The sequence below is a fragment of the Crocodylus siamensis genome, chromosome 6 (genome assembly GCF_052110815.1).
Source record: "Crocodylus siamensis isolate JL-2025a chromosome 6, ASM5211081v1, whole genome shotgun sequence".
NCBI lineage: Eukaryota > Metazoa > Chordata > Crocodylia > Crocodylidae > Crocodylus > Crocodylus siamensis.
In genome coordinates, this window is record NC_143400.1 from 8,237,335 (window position 1) to 8,253,777 (window position 16,443).

The 16,443-nt window shown below is 49.5% G+C and overlaps 1 protein-coding gene across 4 annotated transcripts in view; it reads right to left on the minus strand.

Annotated features, from left to right (window-relative positions):
• VDR (vitamin D receptor) overlaps window positions 1–16,443 on the minus strand; it is an 81,638-nt gene that overhangs the window by 45,103 nt on the left and 20,092 nt on the right. For 2 of the 4 annotated variants that reach the window (XM_090052099.1, XM_090052100.1), the window contains exons 3-4: window positions 9,985–10,038; window positions 325–396 (exon numbers count right to left, since the gene is read on the minus strand). The exons of 1 other annotated variant lie outside the window; for it this stretch is intronic. In XM_090052099.1, the coding sequence (XP_089908225.1) occupies window positions 325–396; window positions 9,985–9,994 (82 nt within the window). In that variant the 5' untranslated portion in view covers window positions 9,995–10,038. The remainder of the gene's footprint in view (window positions 1–324; window positions 397–9,984; window positions 10,039–16,443) is intronic. One more of the 4 variants, XM_090052101.1, reaches the window with a different exon arrangement.

Sequence of the window (16,443 nt, forward strand, 5' to 3'; positions counted from 1 at the left end):
CCCTCTGGAGCCTTGATTCTCACTGAAAGCCAGCAGGAGTTACAGACATCTAAAGCACTTAAAGAAGACAGGCCTTCTGAAAGCCTTACTCTGTAACCCTGGAGAGATCTTAGTATATCAAGCAGGAATATTCAAGGACTGGGACTTTCAGAGCTGCAATGAATGAGATCTGAAGGCCTCGACCCTTTTGAGCTCCTATGAAAACCCAGCCAAGACAGACAGACCACCAGGCCCCCTTAAGATCATTCAACCGGCGCCTCTCCCAACTCGAAGACTCAGCAGCAGAAAACAACAAATATTCTCAAAGAAAAAGGGCTACTTTACCGGCATCTGGAAGATACGCTACGTTTTGCTGGTATATTTCCCAGGAGCTCGGTATCTCCGACATGGAACAACCTGCAGGATGGGAAACGTTTCACAACGTCAATTTCGCTCGCACCGTCAATTTCTCACCAGCTGTCATAGACGTGTGGCAAGTCCACTGGATCATCTCGGGCTCTTCTGGTTTGGGAAATGATTCCTATCACTAACACAGAGCCATTGACGTCAGCAACCTGCATCAGCCGGGTGTGGTGCTCTCGCACTACCTAGCCCCACCCATCACACCGGAGGTGTCGCCTAACTCTGATCCCCATGATACAGAGGTTCTCAAAACACCCTCCTTCCTATAGACAGGGACAGTCATTTTGGGAGCAGGTGATTATGCCGCCCTCCAGGCCAAGGAGAAACCATCCACTCATTACCCATCCGGTGACCCACAGCACAGGAAGGAAAAAGACAGGGAACAAGTGCAAGAATGATGCACGGCTCACACTGGTGCAGCCGAAAGGACTATTTCATAACTTAGCCCGGTCAGTGCTGGATAGGGCGACGCTTGGTGCTGTGGAATGAAATGAAGCAATGTCAACTGGCTGAGTCGTGCTTCGGTTGTGAGTCAACAAGGCATAAAGGTTTCGAGCCAATGGGATAATTGAAGTGCCGGGAGTTACGCGGGTGTCTAAGTACATCGCTGCATTGGAAAAATCCGGTTGGCGAAATAAAAGACGCGCAACAGTAGATTAAGTAGAGATGCCAACGCCAGCAATAATTTGGGATCTACACATGTGCCGTTTACTGCACAGTAACTGAAATTACTATGCAGTATGTGCATACATCTACATGTGCATACCCATACTGCACAGGAGATCTGGAGACTTATGCCCACTTGGGCATAAATTTGATAGCTACACCAGGCAGGCATCAAATTTATGCCCAATTAATTACTGTGCAGTAACACACGTGTAGACATGTGCAGTAATACTGTGTGTGGACTGATTTGGGACTAATTTTAGTCCCAAGTCAGTCTACACGCAGTGTTAATGCACTTTAACGCAAACATGTGTGGATGTTGGCCTATTTCTGCTTACTGCACACAGTAATTTACTGCACAGTAAATTTAAGCTGGTGTAAATGCACATGTAGACACACCCAATAAACTGCACTGAACAATCTGCACATTAGGCCCGTGCAAAGCAGCTAGTATTTGCTTCAGATTCGGATTCAGCTCCAGGCGGCTGGGGGGTGATCACTGCTGCCCGCCCCTGTTGCCCCACATCATGTGGGGGGCTCTTGAATGAGCTCTAAGGCCGCTGCAAGAGCGGGGAGTCCCAGGGCTTTCCTCTGGTTTTTTTTTTCTCTCTTAAAGGGCCAGAGCTGTCCCACACAGGGCACCCATGGGGGGGCTGGGGGAGTGAGGGGGGGATTGGGGGGCTCATGCAGAGCAATCCATGTAGCATGGGGCAGTGGGGATCGCCCCCCCCCCCCCACCCTGCAGCACCCAGTGAGCACCGGGGCTTTTCTTTAAAGGGCTGGGAGCTAGAGTGGGCAGGGGCAGCTGTGAAGGAGGTGGGGGGGGCAGGGGGGCTGGCAGCTTAGAGTCAGCTGCAGCTCCCTGCTGCAGCCACTGAGGGCTGCCCGAATCAAAGCTCTCCATATCTTTTCCGAAGATTCGGAGAGCTTTGAAATTGATCCGGACCTTTAAATTGATTTGGAGACTCGGCCACCAAATCGGGCCGAACCTCCTCCAAATCAAATCATCACCCGAAGCTTCTCACAGCCCTAAGGCACATCACGTTTTCTCTTTTCTGCTATAAGAGCAGTCATCTGGCAGATGTCAGAACAAAGAGCAATCGTCTCAAATTGCAGCAAGGGAAGTTTAGGTTAGATATCAGGAAAAAAACACCCTCACTAGGAGGTTAGAAAAACACTGGAACAAGTGAGGTGGTACCAATCTCCATCCTTGGAGGTTTTTATGACCCGGGTAGACAAAGCCTTGGCTGGGATGATCTAGGTGGGGCTGGTCCTGCTCTGATCAGGGGGTTGGATTAGATGCGACCTCCTGAGGTCCCTTCCCACCTGAATTTTCTATGATTCTATAGATGTGTTCATGGGCAACTGGTGCCTCCTGAGTTGGGGGGGGGGGGGCACTTGCCCCCCACCCAGCCGGCAGTCAGCAACCGGGGAGGGGGGTAGTCCCCCATGGCCGATCGCACCAACCTGGAAGTGCCGGTGGCGCTTCCTCTGGCGTCCCCACTCCCCAGCAGGTACTCTCAGGGGGGCACACCAGCGCTCCTGTCTGGCCCCCCTGCTCATCACCTAAGCAGGGAATGGTGGCTGTCAGGGGGTGCACCAGCGCTCTCAGGGGGAGCATGTGCACCCCCAGGCACCCCCTACACGTCACCACCAAATAGACCAAAAGATGACCTAAATAATAAGTTACAGAGCTTTTAGGGAGCAGAGTTAAGAGTCCCCTTGACAAGCTACTTTCAAATGTTTCTTAGAAGGGCTCAGCATTGCTGGAAAGACCGTGTAAACCTCTGACAAAAGCAGCCAGTCAGGGTTACCAACCCAAAACTCAATTAAAGAGCCCAGCCTATACGTGCACAGATGTGCTGATGAAATGGGGAAAATGGACATGACAAATGAAGGCAACAATCCAAAATCATTTGGCATACAGCCATTCTGTGTGCAGTTACTAATACAGTTTATCAACACAAGACTCTTTTTTTAGAGCACCGTTTTCAAGGGAGAGTAAAGGATGAGGTCACCCAAAAACTAGATGGTTTGGACCGCTAATTGCCATAGCCTCCTTTGAAAATATTAACCTAGGTTAATAAACTCACTGGGCCATTATAAAGAATCACGCAAGAATCAGCCCAGAATGAAGGGCTAGCGGGTTACAAGATATTATACCAGTTTGGCAGGAAGAAGGGAAGCGTCCTGCTAGGACATCAAAGCCTGAAGCCCAGCACCCTGTCACCCATGAAGTGTCTTCTCAGGACTCCCCAGTCATATAGTTACCTCTTGGCTTATAAAGATGGAGAGGTGGTCACTGAGGCTGGTCTACCTTGGAATTAAAAAATAAACTCACTGCCACTTAGCTGCGAGTAGGTAACATAAAAAGTGATGCCTATTAGGGAAAGGAGGAGGAAGATAATAATGATGTTCGTAACATCAGCTGGCTGCGTTTTATCACCATGCAGATTCTAAACTCATTAGCGTACTTGCTTCTCAAGCTGTACCCAGACGGGGCCCTCACGCACAAGTAGCGCCTGTAATGCCATGAGTTCAGTCTGAATGTTTTTAAAAGGGTTTTTCCCTTATATTATGCTCAGGAGTCTAAGAGCTGCTGGGATGCAGAGGACATCCATTGTCCAAGAATCCCCTCCAGGCCGAGCCCAAGCCTGAGTACAGAGGAGGCAAAGTCATCATATGGATTTACGAAGCTATCCAGTAGCCTCAATCTTCATCTCAACCTTCATCCTGGTTTAAAATATAAACCAAGAATCCCATGTAATTACAATGCTTCTATTAACAGGTGATATTATGACATCCATGACCTACTTTGTACATGCATCATTTGTGCTCGACAAGGATTACCACGTGTTAGAAGCTATTTTCATCCTGTTTCCACTAAAAAAACCCAAACAAACTTATTTGCCTGCAGCTTTCCGTGCGTGTGATGGGATGATGTCAGCTGACAAACTAAGCAAGATTGATGGCTACAATCAATGCCTGTTAGGAGCAACATATCCAGGTTGCTCTATTACAGGGAGTGTCATGTGAATATGAGCTGGAAAATGCTCCCAGGGGAAAAATGTTGCTGGGAGGAGTTTGCTCATTTGCAGCAGCATCTGATAAGAGCAACGTCGCTGATATCGGGATGGAAGAACTCCAAGGACCACATATTCTGCAGGAAGCGTTGCTGGCCATGCTATAGGGAGCGCTTGCCCTAGGACAGCACTTTAGCCAATGCTGTTACTAAAGATTCCCAGCCTTTAGGGGTTTTGGGGGAGAAGAGGACAAGCCTTGCAATGCCAACCTTGATAGCACGGCAGCATCGCAGCTCCCGAGGTTCTACCCTGACCCCATTAAATTACCCGTTGGGTTGGATGAAGGAAAGGATGCTTTGCATTTTTGGGGCTGCATGCCTGTGTAACACAAGCCTGCTGTTAGGCCACTTCAGGAGGAAGATAGAGGGAGTCATCTCGGTGTTTGTGCAAAACCGTGGCTGCCACACAGGAAGAGGAAGCACCTACATGCAGGGCAGCCACTTAGCATTTTCTGTTCGTTTTGCCCTGACCCATCAGCCGGATTTAGTAGCAAGAGATGGGTCACTTGAAACAAGCCCCCGGGTCTTCTCTTCTTTCTCTGCATCTGCCCCACGCTTGGCAGATTTCACATGAAAACCCTTTCACGCAAAGATCTGCCAAGCCCTCTCCTTAAGCAGTATGTAGCCAGGAGGCAGCTAACCTGGAGCTGCACCTCCCCAGCCCCTCGACAGTGTCCTGCTTACGGAGCACAAGCCCTGGCTTGTCTCTGCCTGAGACGACACATCTCCAAATCCACATCTGACTGGAGAATTCGGCTCCCGACACGCTTGCAGTAGTCTGCACACACCACCCTTTACATGACTTCCTTCCCCCCCCCAGCCTCACATACGATATTCAGCTTTCCCAGTGCCCTTACACTGGTGTAACACAACTGCCCTGGCATCTCTTTACCTTCCCCATGTGCTGTTGCTACAGGACAGCTGAATTCTCATTAACCATGATTACACTTCTTCCAGGAAGGTTTCCAAATACAAAAAGGTATCTCCTTATCTGATCAGGACGTTATTTGCCCTTAGGGAAAAGGGAAGGCAACCTCAGAGAAATACCTACTGGGCCTTATCCCAGCAGTGGCTGGAGAGGTGGAAAGCATGCTTTGATGTGATCCTCTACCATAAACCCTCCTAATACCTCCATGTATTTAAATCTAAGGGCAGCAGAATAGTCCTCCAGGCATTGCACAATCCAGGCACTGTGAAAAAACAGGGAAGAACAATTCCTGTTCGCCAGGAAAAGGGGTTGGTACGAACGGAGCGGTGGGGACTCAACCCACACGGGGATGCCCACAAGAATTGCTCCACTCCCTGCTGCGCTGAGGCTCTGTACAGTACACCTGCGTCAGGAAAGGGGAGTCACTCTGGCTACCAGCTTTCCACTTCCCATTCTGGTTGAGTAGTTTGGGCTGAACCAAGGAGGAAGCAAAGAGCAAGGATACATTTACCTACTTGCCCCTGGCAGGCTGCAGAGGCCATTTCTGATAGAGTTGCTGGATGTGACGCTGCACAGGCTTTGTTCTGGCGCTCATTGTCTTAAGCAACTCTTAATTAAAAGCAAAAGCAACTTGGCCACTGATTTGCAATCAAACTATTCTCATCCCCTTATGATGAGAATAGAGGGAGGCACACCTGGGCCACGGGTTAACGAGGATTTAGTTAGGGAGCTTCTGGAGGGGTTGGACGTATTCAAGTCAGCCGGCCCGGATGATCTCCACCCTAGAGTTCTAAAGGAATTGGCCAAGGTCACTGCAAGTCCCCTGGCACGGCTTTACGAGCACTCGTGGTGCTCTGGTGAGGTGCCGGAGGACTGGAAGAGGGCCAGCGTGGTCCCCATCTTCAAAAAAGGCAGGAAGGAGGACCCGGGAAACTATAGGCCGGTTAGTCTCACCTCGATCCTAGACAAGCTGTTTGAGAAAATTATGCTGGCACACATCCAGGAGGGGCCAGCAGGGGACTGCATGCTTAGGGGCAACCAACACGGGTTCATCAGTGGCAGGTCCTGTCAGACCAACCTGGTGGCCTTTTACGATGAGATCACCAGATCATTAGATGCAGGGGTAGCAGTGGACATTGTCTTCCTGGACTACCGGAAGGCTTTTGACACTGTCTCTCACCCTGTTCTCATTAAGAAACTGGGGGGCTGTGGTGTAGACACCCACGCAGTCAAATGGGTCGCCAGCTGGCTGGAGGGCCGCACCCAGAGAGTGGTGGTGGATGGGTCCTTCTCAGCCTGGAAGGACGTGGGCAGTGGGGTCCCCCCGGGCTCGGTCCTCGGGCCCGCACTGTTCAACATCTTCATCAGCAATTTGGATGAGGGGGTAAAAAGCACCTGTTCAAATTTGCTGATGACACTAAGAAGTGGGGGGACGTGGGCACACTAGAAGGAAGCAACAGGTTACAATCAGACCTAGACAGGTTACAAGGGTGGGCGGACGAGAATAGGATGGGTTTCAACACAGACAAGTGCAAGGTGATGCACCTGGGGAGGAACAACCGGCACCATACTTACAGGTTGGGGAACTCCCCTCTTGTCAGCACGGAGGCGGAAAGGGATCTGGGGGTCATCACTGACTCCAAGATGAACATGGGCCGGCAGTGTGGGGACGCGGTCAGGAAGGCCAGCCGCACCTTGTCATGCATCCACAGATGCATCTCGAGCAGGTCCAAGGAGGTGATCCTCCCCCTCTATGCGGCACTGGTCAGGCCACAGCTGGAGTACTGCGTCCAGTTCTGGGCGCCACACTTCAGGAGGGATGTGGACAGCATGGAGAGGGTCCAGAGGAGGCCACTCGCATGATCGGGGGCAGCAGGGCAGGCCCTGTGAAGAGAGGCTACGGGACCTGAACCTGTTCAGCCTCCACAAGAGAAGGCTGAGGGGGGATCTTGTGGCCTGTTATAAACTAGTCAGAGGGGACCAGCAGGCATTGGGGGAGTCCCTGTTCCCCCGAGCACCGCCAGGAGTGACCAGGAATAACGGTCACAAGCTGGCAGAGGGTAGGTTTAGGCTAGACATCAGGAGGCGCGACTTCACGGTCAGGGCGGCTAGGGCCTGGAACCAGCTTCCAAGAGAAGTGGTGCAGGCTCCTACCCTGGAGGTGTTTAAGAGGAGGTTAGGTGAACATCTTGCTGGGGTCGTTTGACCCCGGTACTCTTTCCTGCCATGGCAGGGGGTCGGACTAGATTATTTGCTCAGGTCCCTTCCAACCCTAGAAACTATGAAACTATGAAGGGCAGATACCCTGTTATTCCCATGGGAAGAGCATCTCAGCACTATAATTCTGCTGACTTATTGGAAAAAAGTGTTAGTCAATACCATAATGAAACTGAGATCTCAGAGCCCCGTGTAGGTCTCTCCAGAGTATTCCCCCACCCCCAGGGCAGGCTGCTCATTCATCAGGCTGACATTCATTCCTCTGCTCACGTAAAAACCAAAAATGACCCAGCTAAAAACAGTTGCCCTTGTTTGTGTTCTTCTGATCTAGCAAAAAATCCAAAAAAAACCCCCAAAAAACCATCAATGCAGTTTCACATTTGGGTGCATTAAAAGAGTGACCCATTTTTTTTTGATCCGATCAAGATCAAACAGAAAGGTTGTAATCCATCCTGTACTGAGGTCACAGGTCTTAAAGTGTGCAGCAAAGTCCGAGTCCCATCACAGAGCAAACTGGAGGTTAAATCTTTGAAGGACAGGGAAAGTTCAAGCTTCTCTGCACTTTTGACTAAGAATGAATAGCCAAAGCAACAGCAGCCACACTCCAAGCTGGCTGAGAAGGCTGTTACTGAGTCAACAATTGGGATAGTGCACTGGGACACCTCCAGACAACCCATGGAGGAAGCGGTCATCAGAAAACCGCTGTGGTTACATGCCCAATAACTGGAAAAACCTCATCGGCGTAGCATGGATTGTATGGCACAATTGAGCGTAGCACTAGTACGGATTCCATGCCACAGCCACGTGTAGGTGTCTGACCTTCTCTGCAGGCGAGTGACATGCAAAAACCCTCCCACTAATTGTGAATGGGACCAGTTAACTAACAGCTGATTGCCTTGTGGAGCAATTAAGTCACACCCTATTGTTAGCCACTGCTGAGTAACAGCAAGGTAGGATTTTTCATAGAGGAGTAAAGTTGGAAGGGACTTCAAGAGTCTAGGGGTTTTCAGCCTGTGGTCTGCAGACCCCTGGGGGTCTCCAGACTATGACTACAGGGTCTGCAAAAGATAACAACGATCAAACATGGGTGAACACCCAACACTTGCAATTCAAAGGAGTCTGCACCTCCATTTGTCTTTTTTAGGGGTCCACAAATGAAAACCAACCATCTATTCCAACCAGAGATTGAACCTGCAATCTTGGTGTTATTAGCACCAAATTATAACCAACTGCGCTAAATCGACTTGGTGCCCGTTAGGTCAACAAATTGGGTAACCAGGAGGTCAGTGGCCTTTCACCTGCTGCAAAATAAGAGTGATCAGAGGAGGGGCTGTGGTTCTGTCTGGGGACAAGCCTGCGACACAAGACTGGGGTTTTCTGCTACACACTTCCTGTGCCCCCTTGTCAAGTCAAGCCTTTCTATGCCTGCACTCTCCATTTGGAGCAGGGGGAACCGAGCACTGACTTCCCACACAGAGCACTCTTGGAAGATCAAGGTGCCTCACGTATTAGGATGACAGAGCCATATAAGCTTCTAGGGAGATAAAGACTGGGAAATAAAGCAAGGTGGGAGGTGATATATGGAGGAGTTCAATCTATGGAGAGGAGGAGACTCAGGCTGGCCACACTGGGAGCACCTGAACTTCTCTCTAATTAGCACCCCAATTAGCACGGCAACTTGTTTCTACTTGTAGGTGGTGCCAGAGACTCCGAGCCCGAGATGACATGCGAGTGGGGATGGAGGCACCTAACAAGTCACCTCTTAAAAGAGTTCTGCTGACGTGTGGTGCGGAGTGCACTAGGCAGCAGGTGTACCCAGCCTGCGCACAATGGACACGGTACGTACAGGGCCTTCCATATACATCGAGACGTAGCTGTCCTCTGCACCTGTCCAGCAACACGACCTGTGAAGCCATCACAAGAAAGCAGAGCGTGGAGGGCCTGCTTTGGGTTCAAGCTAGAACTCCCCGTCCATGCAACGTCGAACTTTCTTAAAGGTTTCCGTCTGGTCAGAGTCTACATTTCTGCGGGGCAGTGGCTGAGAGCAAAGAGCTGGCTGATGAGTCATGTGTTTACCACCATGTCTTAAAGCTGTGTGTGGGTGGGGGCTGGCATGGTCCCTCACCGCTGTGGCTCAGCAAATTTAACCGGACGACAAAATGAGGATTTCTGGGAGGCGTCTGATATTCAGGGGGCGGTGGTGGGAACCCACATACTGCCTGCAGGTATGATGCAGTCAGCGTTGCCTGGAGAAGGAGATGTGATGGCTCATCGGCAGTCAAAAAGTTGCCAAGAAGAGCTAGTGGAGTGGAATTTAAAAAAAAAAAAAAAAAAAAAAAAAGAAAGCCATAACCAGGAGGAGATGCCTCTCCCACACACACACACACACACACAAAATAAATAAAGAAAGAAAAAAAAAAAATCGACGGGTAATGCAGGGAGCTACAAGAATGCAGAGACACGTGTACGGGTCTGTCCAGTGACAAGATACAGAGAAGTGAGCCAGAATAGTGAGAAACAAGAGGCACCAGAGAGGACCCTGAATGGTGGCTGGGAAGCGAGAAATGTCTCTCTTTAATCTGTGGTGCAGGAGACAGGACACGTACATCCCATGCACAAGAGGAGGAAGAAGAGGACAGCACAGGAAAATAAAAAACAACCCCACAAAACCCACAGAGTTTTCACTTACTCTCAGCCATGAAGGAAGAGATGACAGTAGCAAAGTGGATCCAACAGACTCAACCTTGGGAGACACAAAAGAAAATAAAAGCTTAGTTTAGGCTGGTGATTTTGAGCTCCTTTCCCTATTCCTATAGGATGCGAAGAAGGATGAATGGCAGACCAATGACCAGATGCACAGAAACCAGAAAATTAGGGCAATGCAATTATTCTGAGTCTTCCAGACTTGCAAAATCCATGCTAGCAGCTCCTTACGTCCTGGCAGGAGACAGATGTCTTTAGCCAGCAGTTGTCTTTGACAAAGATACTTAGTCGCTTATTCATTGCCTGTGTAATGGCTGTTATATCATCAGCACGGCACAGAAGTGCCTTGTTCAGTAATTAAGTTGCTTCCCTAGCCATAACATTAAATGGCCATTACATTTATAACTTGGCAGCTTTAAACCGGAAAAGAACGAGATCTAGAAAACCTGAGGCCCCAGCCATAAGGTAGTGGCAGCCTGGAGAGGAGATAGCAGTCATCTCAGCTTCAGGCACCCTGATTCGCAAGAGCTTGATTCAACATCAAAAAATGCCTTTAACACAGCACTCACTGCTCCATGCAAAAATCTTAATACCACTTAACGTATTTCCAAGTTTTACAGACCTCAAAACATGCAGGAAAGGGGTCCGCAACCTGCAGCTTGTGGTTGGCAGCATTGGCATGTGGCAGTGGGGAAGTCCTTAGCTCAGGGCATCCTGCCTTAGACCCAGCTCTATTAATTCAGCTCAAAGGTTCCCAACCCCTGGTCCAGGATACCCACCATGCACTAAAATCCTTCAGCAGATGCCAGTACTTCCAGCGGCAGCTGCTTCCCTATACCTCGCACCTCCCAACTCCCTTGCAGTGCTAGCCAGACTTGGCTATTTTCACACTAGCTCCTCTGCTGAGGCCACAGGGAATTCCCCAAGAGCTGACCTATGCTGCAGGGCAGGTGGATGCTGGTTAAGTTCAATGGTGTGATGAATCATAGAAAATGAAGGTTGGGAGGGAGGTCACATTTAGTTCAACTCTCTGCTCAAAGCAGGACCAGCCCCACCTAGATCACCCCAGCCAAGGCTTTGTCTAGCTGGGTCTTAAAAGCCTCCAAGGATGGAGAGTCCACCACCTCTCTAGGTAACCCATTCCAGGTATTCACTAGTGAGAAAGTTTTTCCTAATATCCAACCTCAACTTGTCTTGCTGCAACTTGAGCCCATTGCTCCTTGTTCTGTCATCTAAACCCACTGAACAGTCTGGCTCCATCCTCTTTGGATGGAAGGAGTTGAAGGGAGTCAGTCTTCTCTTCTGCAGACTAAATAAGCCCAATTCCCTCAGCCTCCTGTGCCCCAGCCCTCCCAACCATTTTCATTCCCCTGAGCTGGACTTGCTCCAATTTGTCCACATTCTTTCCATAGTATAGACACAGGACTCCAGATACGGGCTTACCAGTGGGTGAGTGAAGGTTGGCAGCTATTTCCTACCAGTTACAAGTCATTTCATAACTATCCCCGCTGTTCATTTGGTTGGAGATGGAATTTATGGTAGCATTCACAGGCTCCAAAATCCGGCAAGGGCTGGGGCCAATCCAGGGAGGGCTGCGCTGGTGCACTTCCACCCCTCCTTTGATTTCTGCTCCACCCAAAGTTGAAAGCCAGCTACTTGGCAGTGGTAGCAGCAGCAGTCTTTCTACTCGGGCAATACTGAGGGAGTCCATTGACTTCATCGCTCAGTATAATCTACCTGATCCCTTCTAAACTCTTTATTCCCCAGTTTTAACAGACCTCTCTCCTTTGTAATAGTTGTGATGATCCAATCATACTAGCCTTTGTTCTGCAATTCTGCTGTGTTGGCTGCTCCTGGTAACTGAAGCTCCCATTTCACAGCCCAGAAGACTTTTTTTTTTTTTTTTATTCCCAGGAAGGTATATTTGATTGTGCTTCAGTACAGCCCTAGACCCCTAGCCTAGGAATAAAGTTTCTAGTTACATTTTCTCCAGTTAAAAAATAATGTTGCATCATGTGCAAGGAGGCACCTCACGACCTGCACCCCCCTCTTCTCCATCTGCCCACGTCCAGGGCCCGTTCCCTTGCAGCAGTTCCTACCCCGGAAGTCACGTTCTGCAAGCACCGCTGCACTATGGAGCACCCCAGTGTGCTGGACCTGAGCTTTTGGACGCAAGCTCAGGGTTGCCTGGCAGTCGGAAAGTTTCCTTTGCATCTTACCATTGAAGAACAGAGTTGCAAATACGTCAGCTGAAGGCAGTCACAAGTTCTAGAGTCCCAACATAAAAAAAGGAGCAGTAACCTCATTACCTGGGAGGAACTGGATTGGGTCAGAGCGTCTAAGAGCTTTATATAAATTTTCATAGTGGAACAAGTCCAAACCATGAACTAAAACCTGATTATGGACCAATTCACAGCCAGAAAGCTCCAGGCGGCAGCAGCCAGAACTAGACGATGGAAGAACAAAGTGGCAAGAACCAAGCTGGGGGGGGAAAAAAAAGGGGGATCTTGCTTTGCTCAGCCAGTGCTTGTACTGAACTGGATGGCGTTTCTGTCTGCGAGGCAATAACTTTTGCATGCCACAGCTTCAGCAAAATATTCTGGGCCTCTGCTAGGAGGATTTGGCAAGAGTCTGGAAAGGGGAAAAGAGATGACACGTGGAGCTCCTGGCAGCTCAGCAACTGTCTACAGAACAGAACAGGTTGATAGCAGTCATGAAACACTTTCTGGCATAACAATGCCGTCACCTGGGCTCTGCCCCTCCTCAAAGTGTCGTTAAATATTGACACCCCGGCAATAAAATGGGATCAGCCATCAGAGGGCAACTAAGAAGGGGTGGCCGGGGGAAAAGGGGGGCAGCGCAGGGCACAGGAGGACTGGATCCCTGGCCAGGGTTGCAAGCTGGTGCTGAAGAAGGGGATGATGTGTAGTGCGCATCACTTGCGGGGGCTAAAATTTTGCCTGCAGAAGCAAAGGGTGCAGCTTTGCATTAGACAGGGGAACGCACGTCTCTGAGCAATACGCCACCCAGCTCCAGAGTTCAGACATGTCCCTTGAGCTCTGCCATCAGACATGAGTTGTGATGATCAGATACAGCAAATAAAGAGGAGTCCTCAAAATTGGGAGATCCCCAAGAGTGGGGGGGGGGGGGGAGAAGAAAAAAAAAAAGACCAAGCATGGCGCTATGACGAATGGCGGGACTTGCGAGACCAACTGGGAGCGGAGGAAAGAGGGAAGCTGGGATGGGTTTTTAATCTAGGGAGGGAAATGTAAATGCAGTTCTTTTTATGCAAATTTTATGTTCGGCTTTTATCTTTAGGCAGCCCTCACCTGACAGAGGTTAGGAAGCAAACATTCACACGTGTGAAGAGGAAAGCAGCAGTTCTGACGTTTCACCTGTCCTTGCTCCAGGTGGCCGGGAACCTCGGTTCACGGGCCGTGCCATTTCTGCTGGGGCCACGCAGCAAGAATAGCCTGCGATGCAAACACCCTATTCCTGGCTGGCACCAGACTTGGCCGTCTTCAAGGCAGCATCCATTGAAACGGGAATGAGAGAAAGCTTCCACCTGGCACCAGATTCACAGGGAGCAACTGGCTGCGGTACCATGCAAAAGCCAGAGTGACTTGCTAGGCTCCCGTGTCCCTCATTCTTGCTCAGTCGACCAAAATAGCTTTTCTTTTGAGCACCACTAAGTGTGTACTTTAGCAGCTTGTTTTCTAGCTTTCTGCTAGGTAGGCCAAAGCTGACTCACCCTTGGTGCCTTTTTTCCCCAGAAGGATTTTCTGCCTCGCTTGGGGAATGCTGCTCCCGTCTCAGTTGGCCAGCTCCACTATTCCTCTCCAACCTTTCTAGTCTTCTTTCGCCTCTGCCCACATTCCCAGTGAATGAGTCTCTTGTAACTGAATCATAACTCGTGGCAGAGGTGATATCTTGTGTTAGACCAACTAGATTTTTGCAAAGAAAAAATAAAAATCAAATAAAAATCCTTTAATTGCAAGCTTTTGGGCACAAACGCCCTTCATCAGGCAGCATCTTTCCGGATCCAGCTCCTTAGGTCTTGTCTTCAGAGAGCCAAGTATAGACGTTTTCCTCCCCGTGCATTTCTGGGCTTCATCCAGCAAAAACATTATCTCCTGCATCGGACCTGGTTTCTTAATTTGTCGACATGTCTTCACTTGCTGGAGTCTACATCTGGATGCGCTGCCAGCACTCGCTCCACAAAGCCGTTTGCCAGTGCCCTAGTTTTGAATGTCACTGGCTTGTTTACACCGCAAGCAAGTTCTGCCACATCTCATCATCTTTGGCTTTGCATCTGACCTAGAGACCTCCCCGTCACACAGCCGTTCCCCTAGCGCTCCTTTGGTCAGCTATTTACTCCTGGCTTGCAGAAAAAGCCACTAATACAGAAATCGCCGGTGAAGTTTTGTGGGCTCTATTCATAGAGGTTAGGGTCGGAAGGGACCTCAGTAGGTCATCGAGTCCGACCCCCTGCCCTGGGCAGGAAAGAGCGCTGGGGTCAGATGACGACAGCCAGGTGCTTGTCCAGTCTCCTCTTGAAGACCCCCAAGGTAGGGGAGAGTACCACCTCCCTATTGTGCAGGCAGCCAGACTTGATCAGCAGAGTGATTCCTCTTGGATTTAGCTTTGGATCCTTTGGATTTATTAAATTGCCCAAGACAGAAAATAAGCCTCATTTTCTTGCTGCTCCTTAGTCCTCTGGCAGTGCCTTGGAGAGAAGCCTTGGTAGGAGCCCGGATTTACTTCCGCTGACATAGCTGCAAAAGCACTGGGAAGTTATGCGATGCAGACACCGATCAGCCGGCAGCCAAATGTAACCCTGGATTCGAGCAGGCTTTGAGCCAAGGATTTTGTACAAACCCAGGACTCTATTCAAACACCAGCAAGTGAATAAACAAGCCGACACACACAGCCTTGCACAGCCACTCCACATGCCAGTACCTGCAGCACAGGAAGCGTGACCTGGTTACTGCCCCGAGTTTGTACCATGAGGGCGTCTATAGATTGGAAGAAGGACCTGGGGTGTGGTGTGCATGGAAGGAAGAGACCACCTTTGCCACAGGCAGCATAAAACCTTCACGACGGGATGCAGCCAGCCCAACGGGATGAACAGGAGGGAACAGCCAGGTGATTTGGATTAGGCCGGGTGCCGCCATCAGACCGTTTGCAGCAGGAGATCCATGCAATGAAGGAGGGCAGAGCAGCCTCAGATCTAATCATAGGCCACGGCTGGCTTGCACTGGGCACCGAACAATAACCATTCAGATGGTTATGGCAGCATTGGCAGAACCCTGCCACCTCTGCTGATTTTATCACCAGCCTCCAAACTGTTTCTGCAGTTCTTAAAATCATTATAAAGAAACACCTCTGCTTTCCTTTTAAAAAGTGTGGGGGGGAGGAACGACAAGTTTCTAGGTAGCTTCGGCAAAACAGGTTAAAAATCACGAATCCTAAAGAATCAAAAGAGAGAGACCCCCAAATACACATGGTAATTTTCTGATATGCTCATTTGGGCAGTTTGGCATGAGCAGTACCAGGGTAATTACAAAAGGTTGCACTCTGCGTTCATGTTCCAGAGCCTTGGAGATTTCTGGCAGTATTTGCTCCATTTCAAGCAAACATAGGTAGAGCCACCTAAAATAACCTGACGGGACAGTTTTCTATTTAAAAAGCCATTTTCCCCTCAAATTGACGCGTTTTTGTTTAAAAAAAAAAAAAAAGTCCTTTCTGTTTTTGGCCAAAAAAAGTCAAAAGCAATTGGTTTCCACATTGCGCCGTGTCATTCATAGAACGATCTGCAGACCGAAATGCAAGCCCGTCAACACTTCATCGTAAAAATTGAGGGGGACGGAAGCAACTGCCGCGGCTTTTGAGACTAAATTTTTCGGCTTATTTCAAATTAAAAACAGAGGCTGAAAAGCTTCCCCACCCAATGGGATTTCCAGCTTCTGCCAGCTCTGATTATAGTCCTGCCTGCCTTGAATACAAAGAGTCGTAACTCCTTTTCCGACGCATCGCACCTTGTGATGAGCCGGCACTTGAGAAATCATCAGCGTTTTGAAGCCTGTTTCAGAAACAAGCGTCTTGGCAAGGTAAAAAGCAGAGCACCTCTGGAGGGTCCCTGATCCGATGTGGGGTTTGAAACAAATTCCTGCTAGCGTTAACCAACGGGAAACCTTTGGGAGGACATAGGCTTGAACACCTCACCGCATGATTTGCACGTGGACACACACACAGCCTACCTGGGAGAACACACGAGTAAGTGCTGGACTTTTTATTTTTTACACTGCAAGCGTGTTGCAATATTGGAGTTTATTGCTGCATTCCCCAGACTCTGAATAGAGAGTGCTGCTATAAATTAAAGTCAATCCCTATAAAAACACCAGCCTCACAGGACTCTTTCTGTCATCTTTGGGTTGCTCTGCAG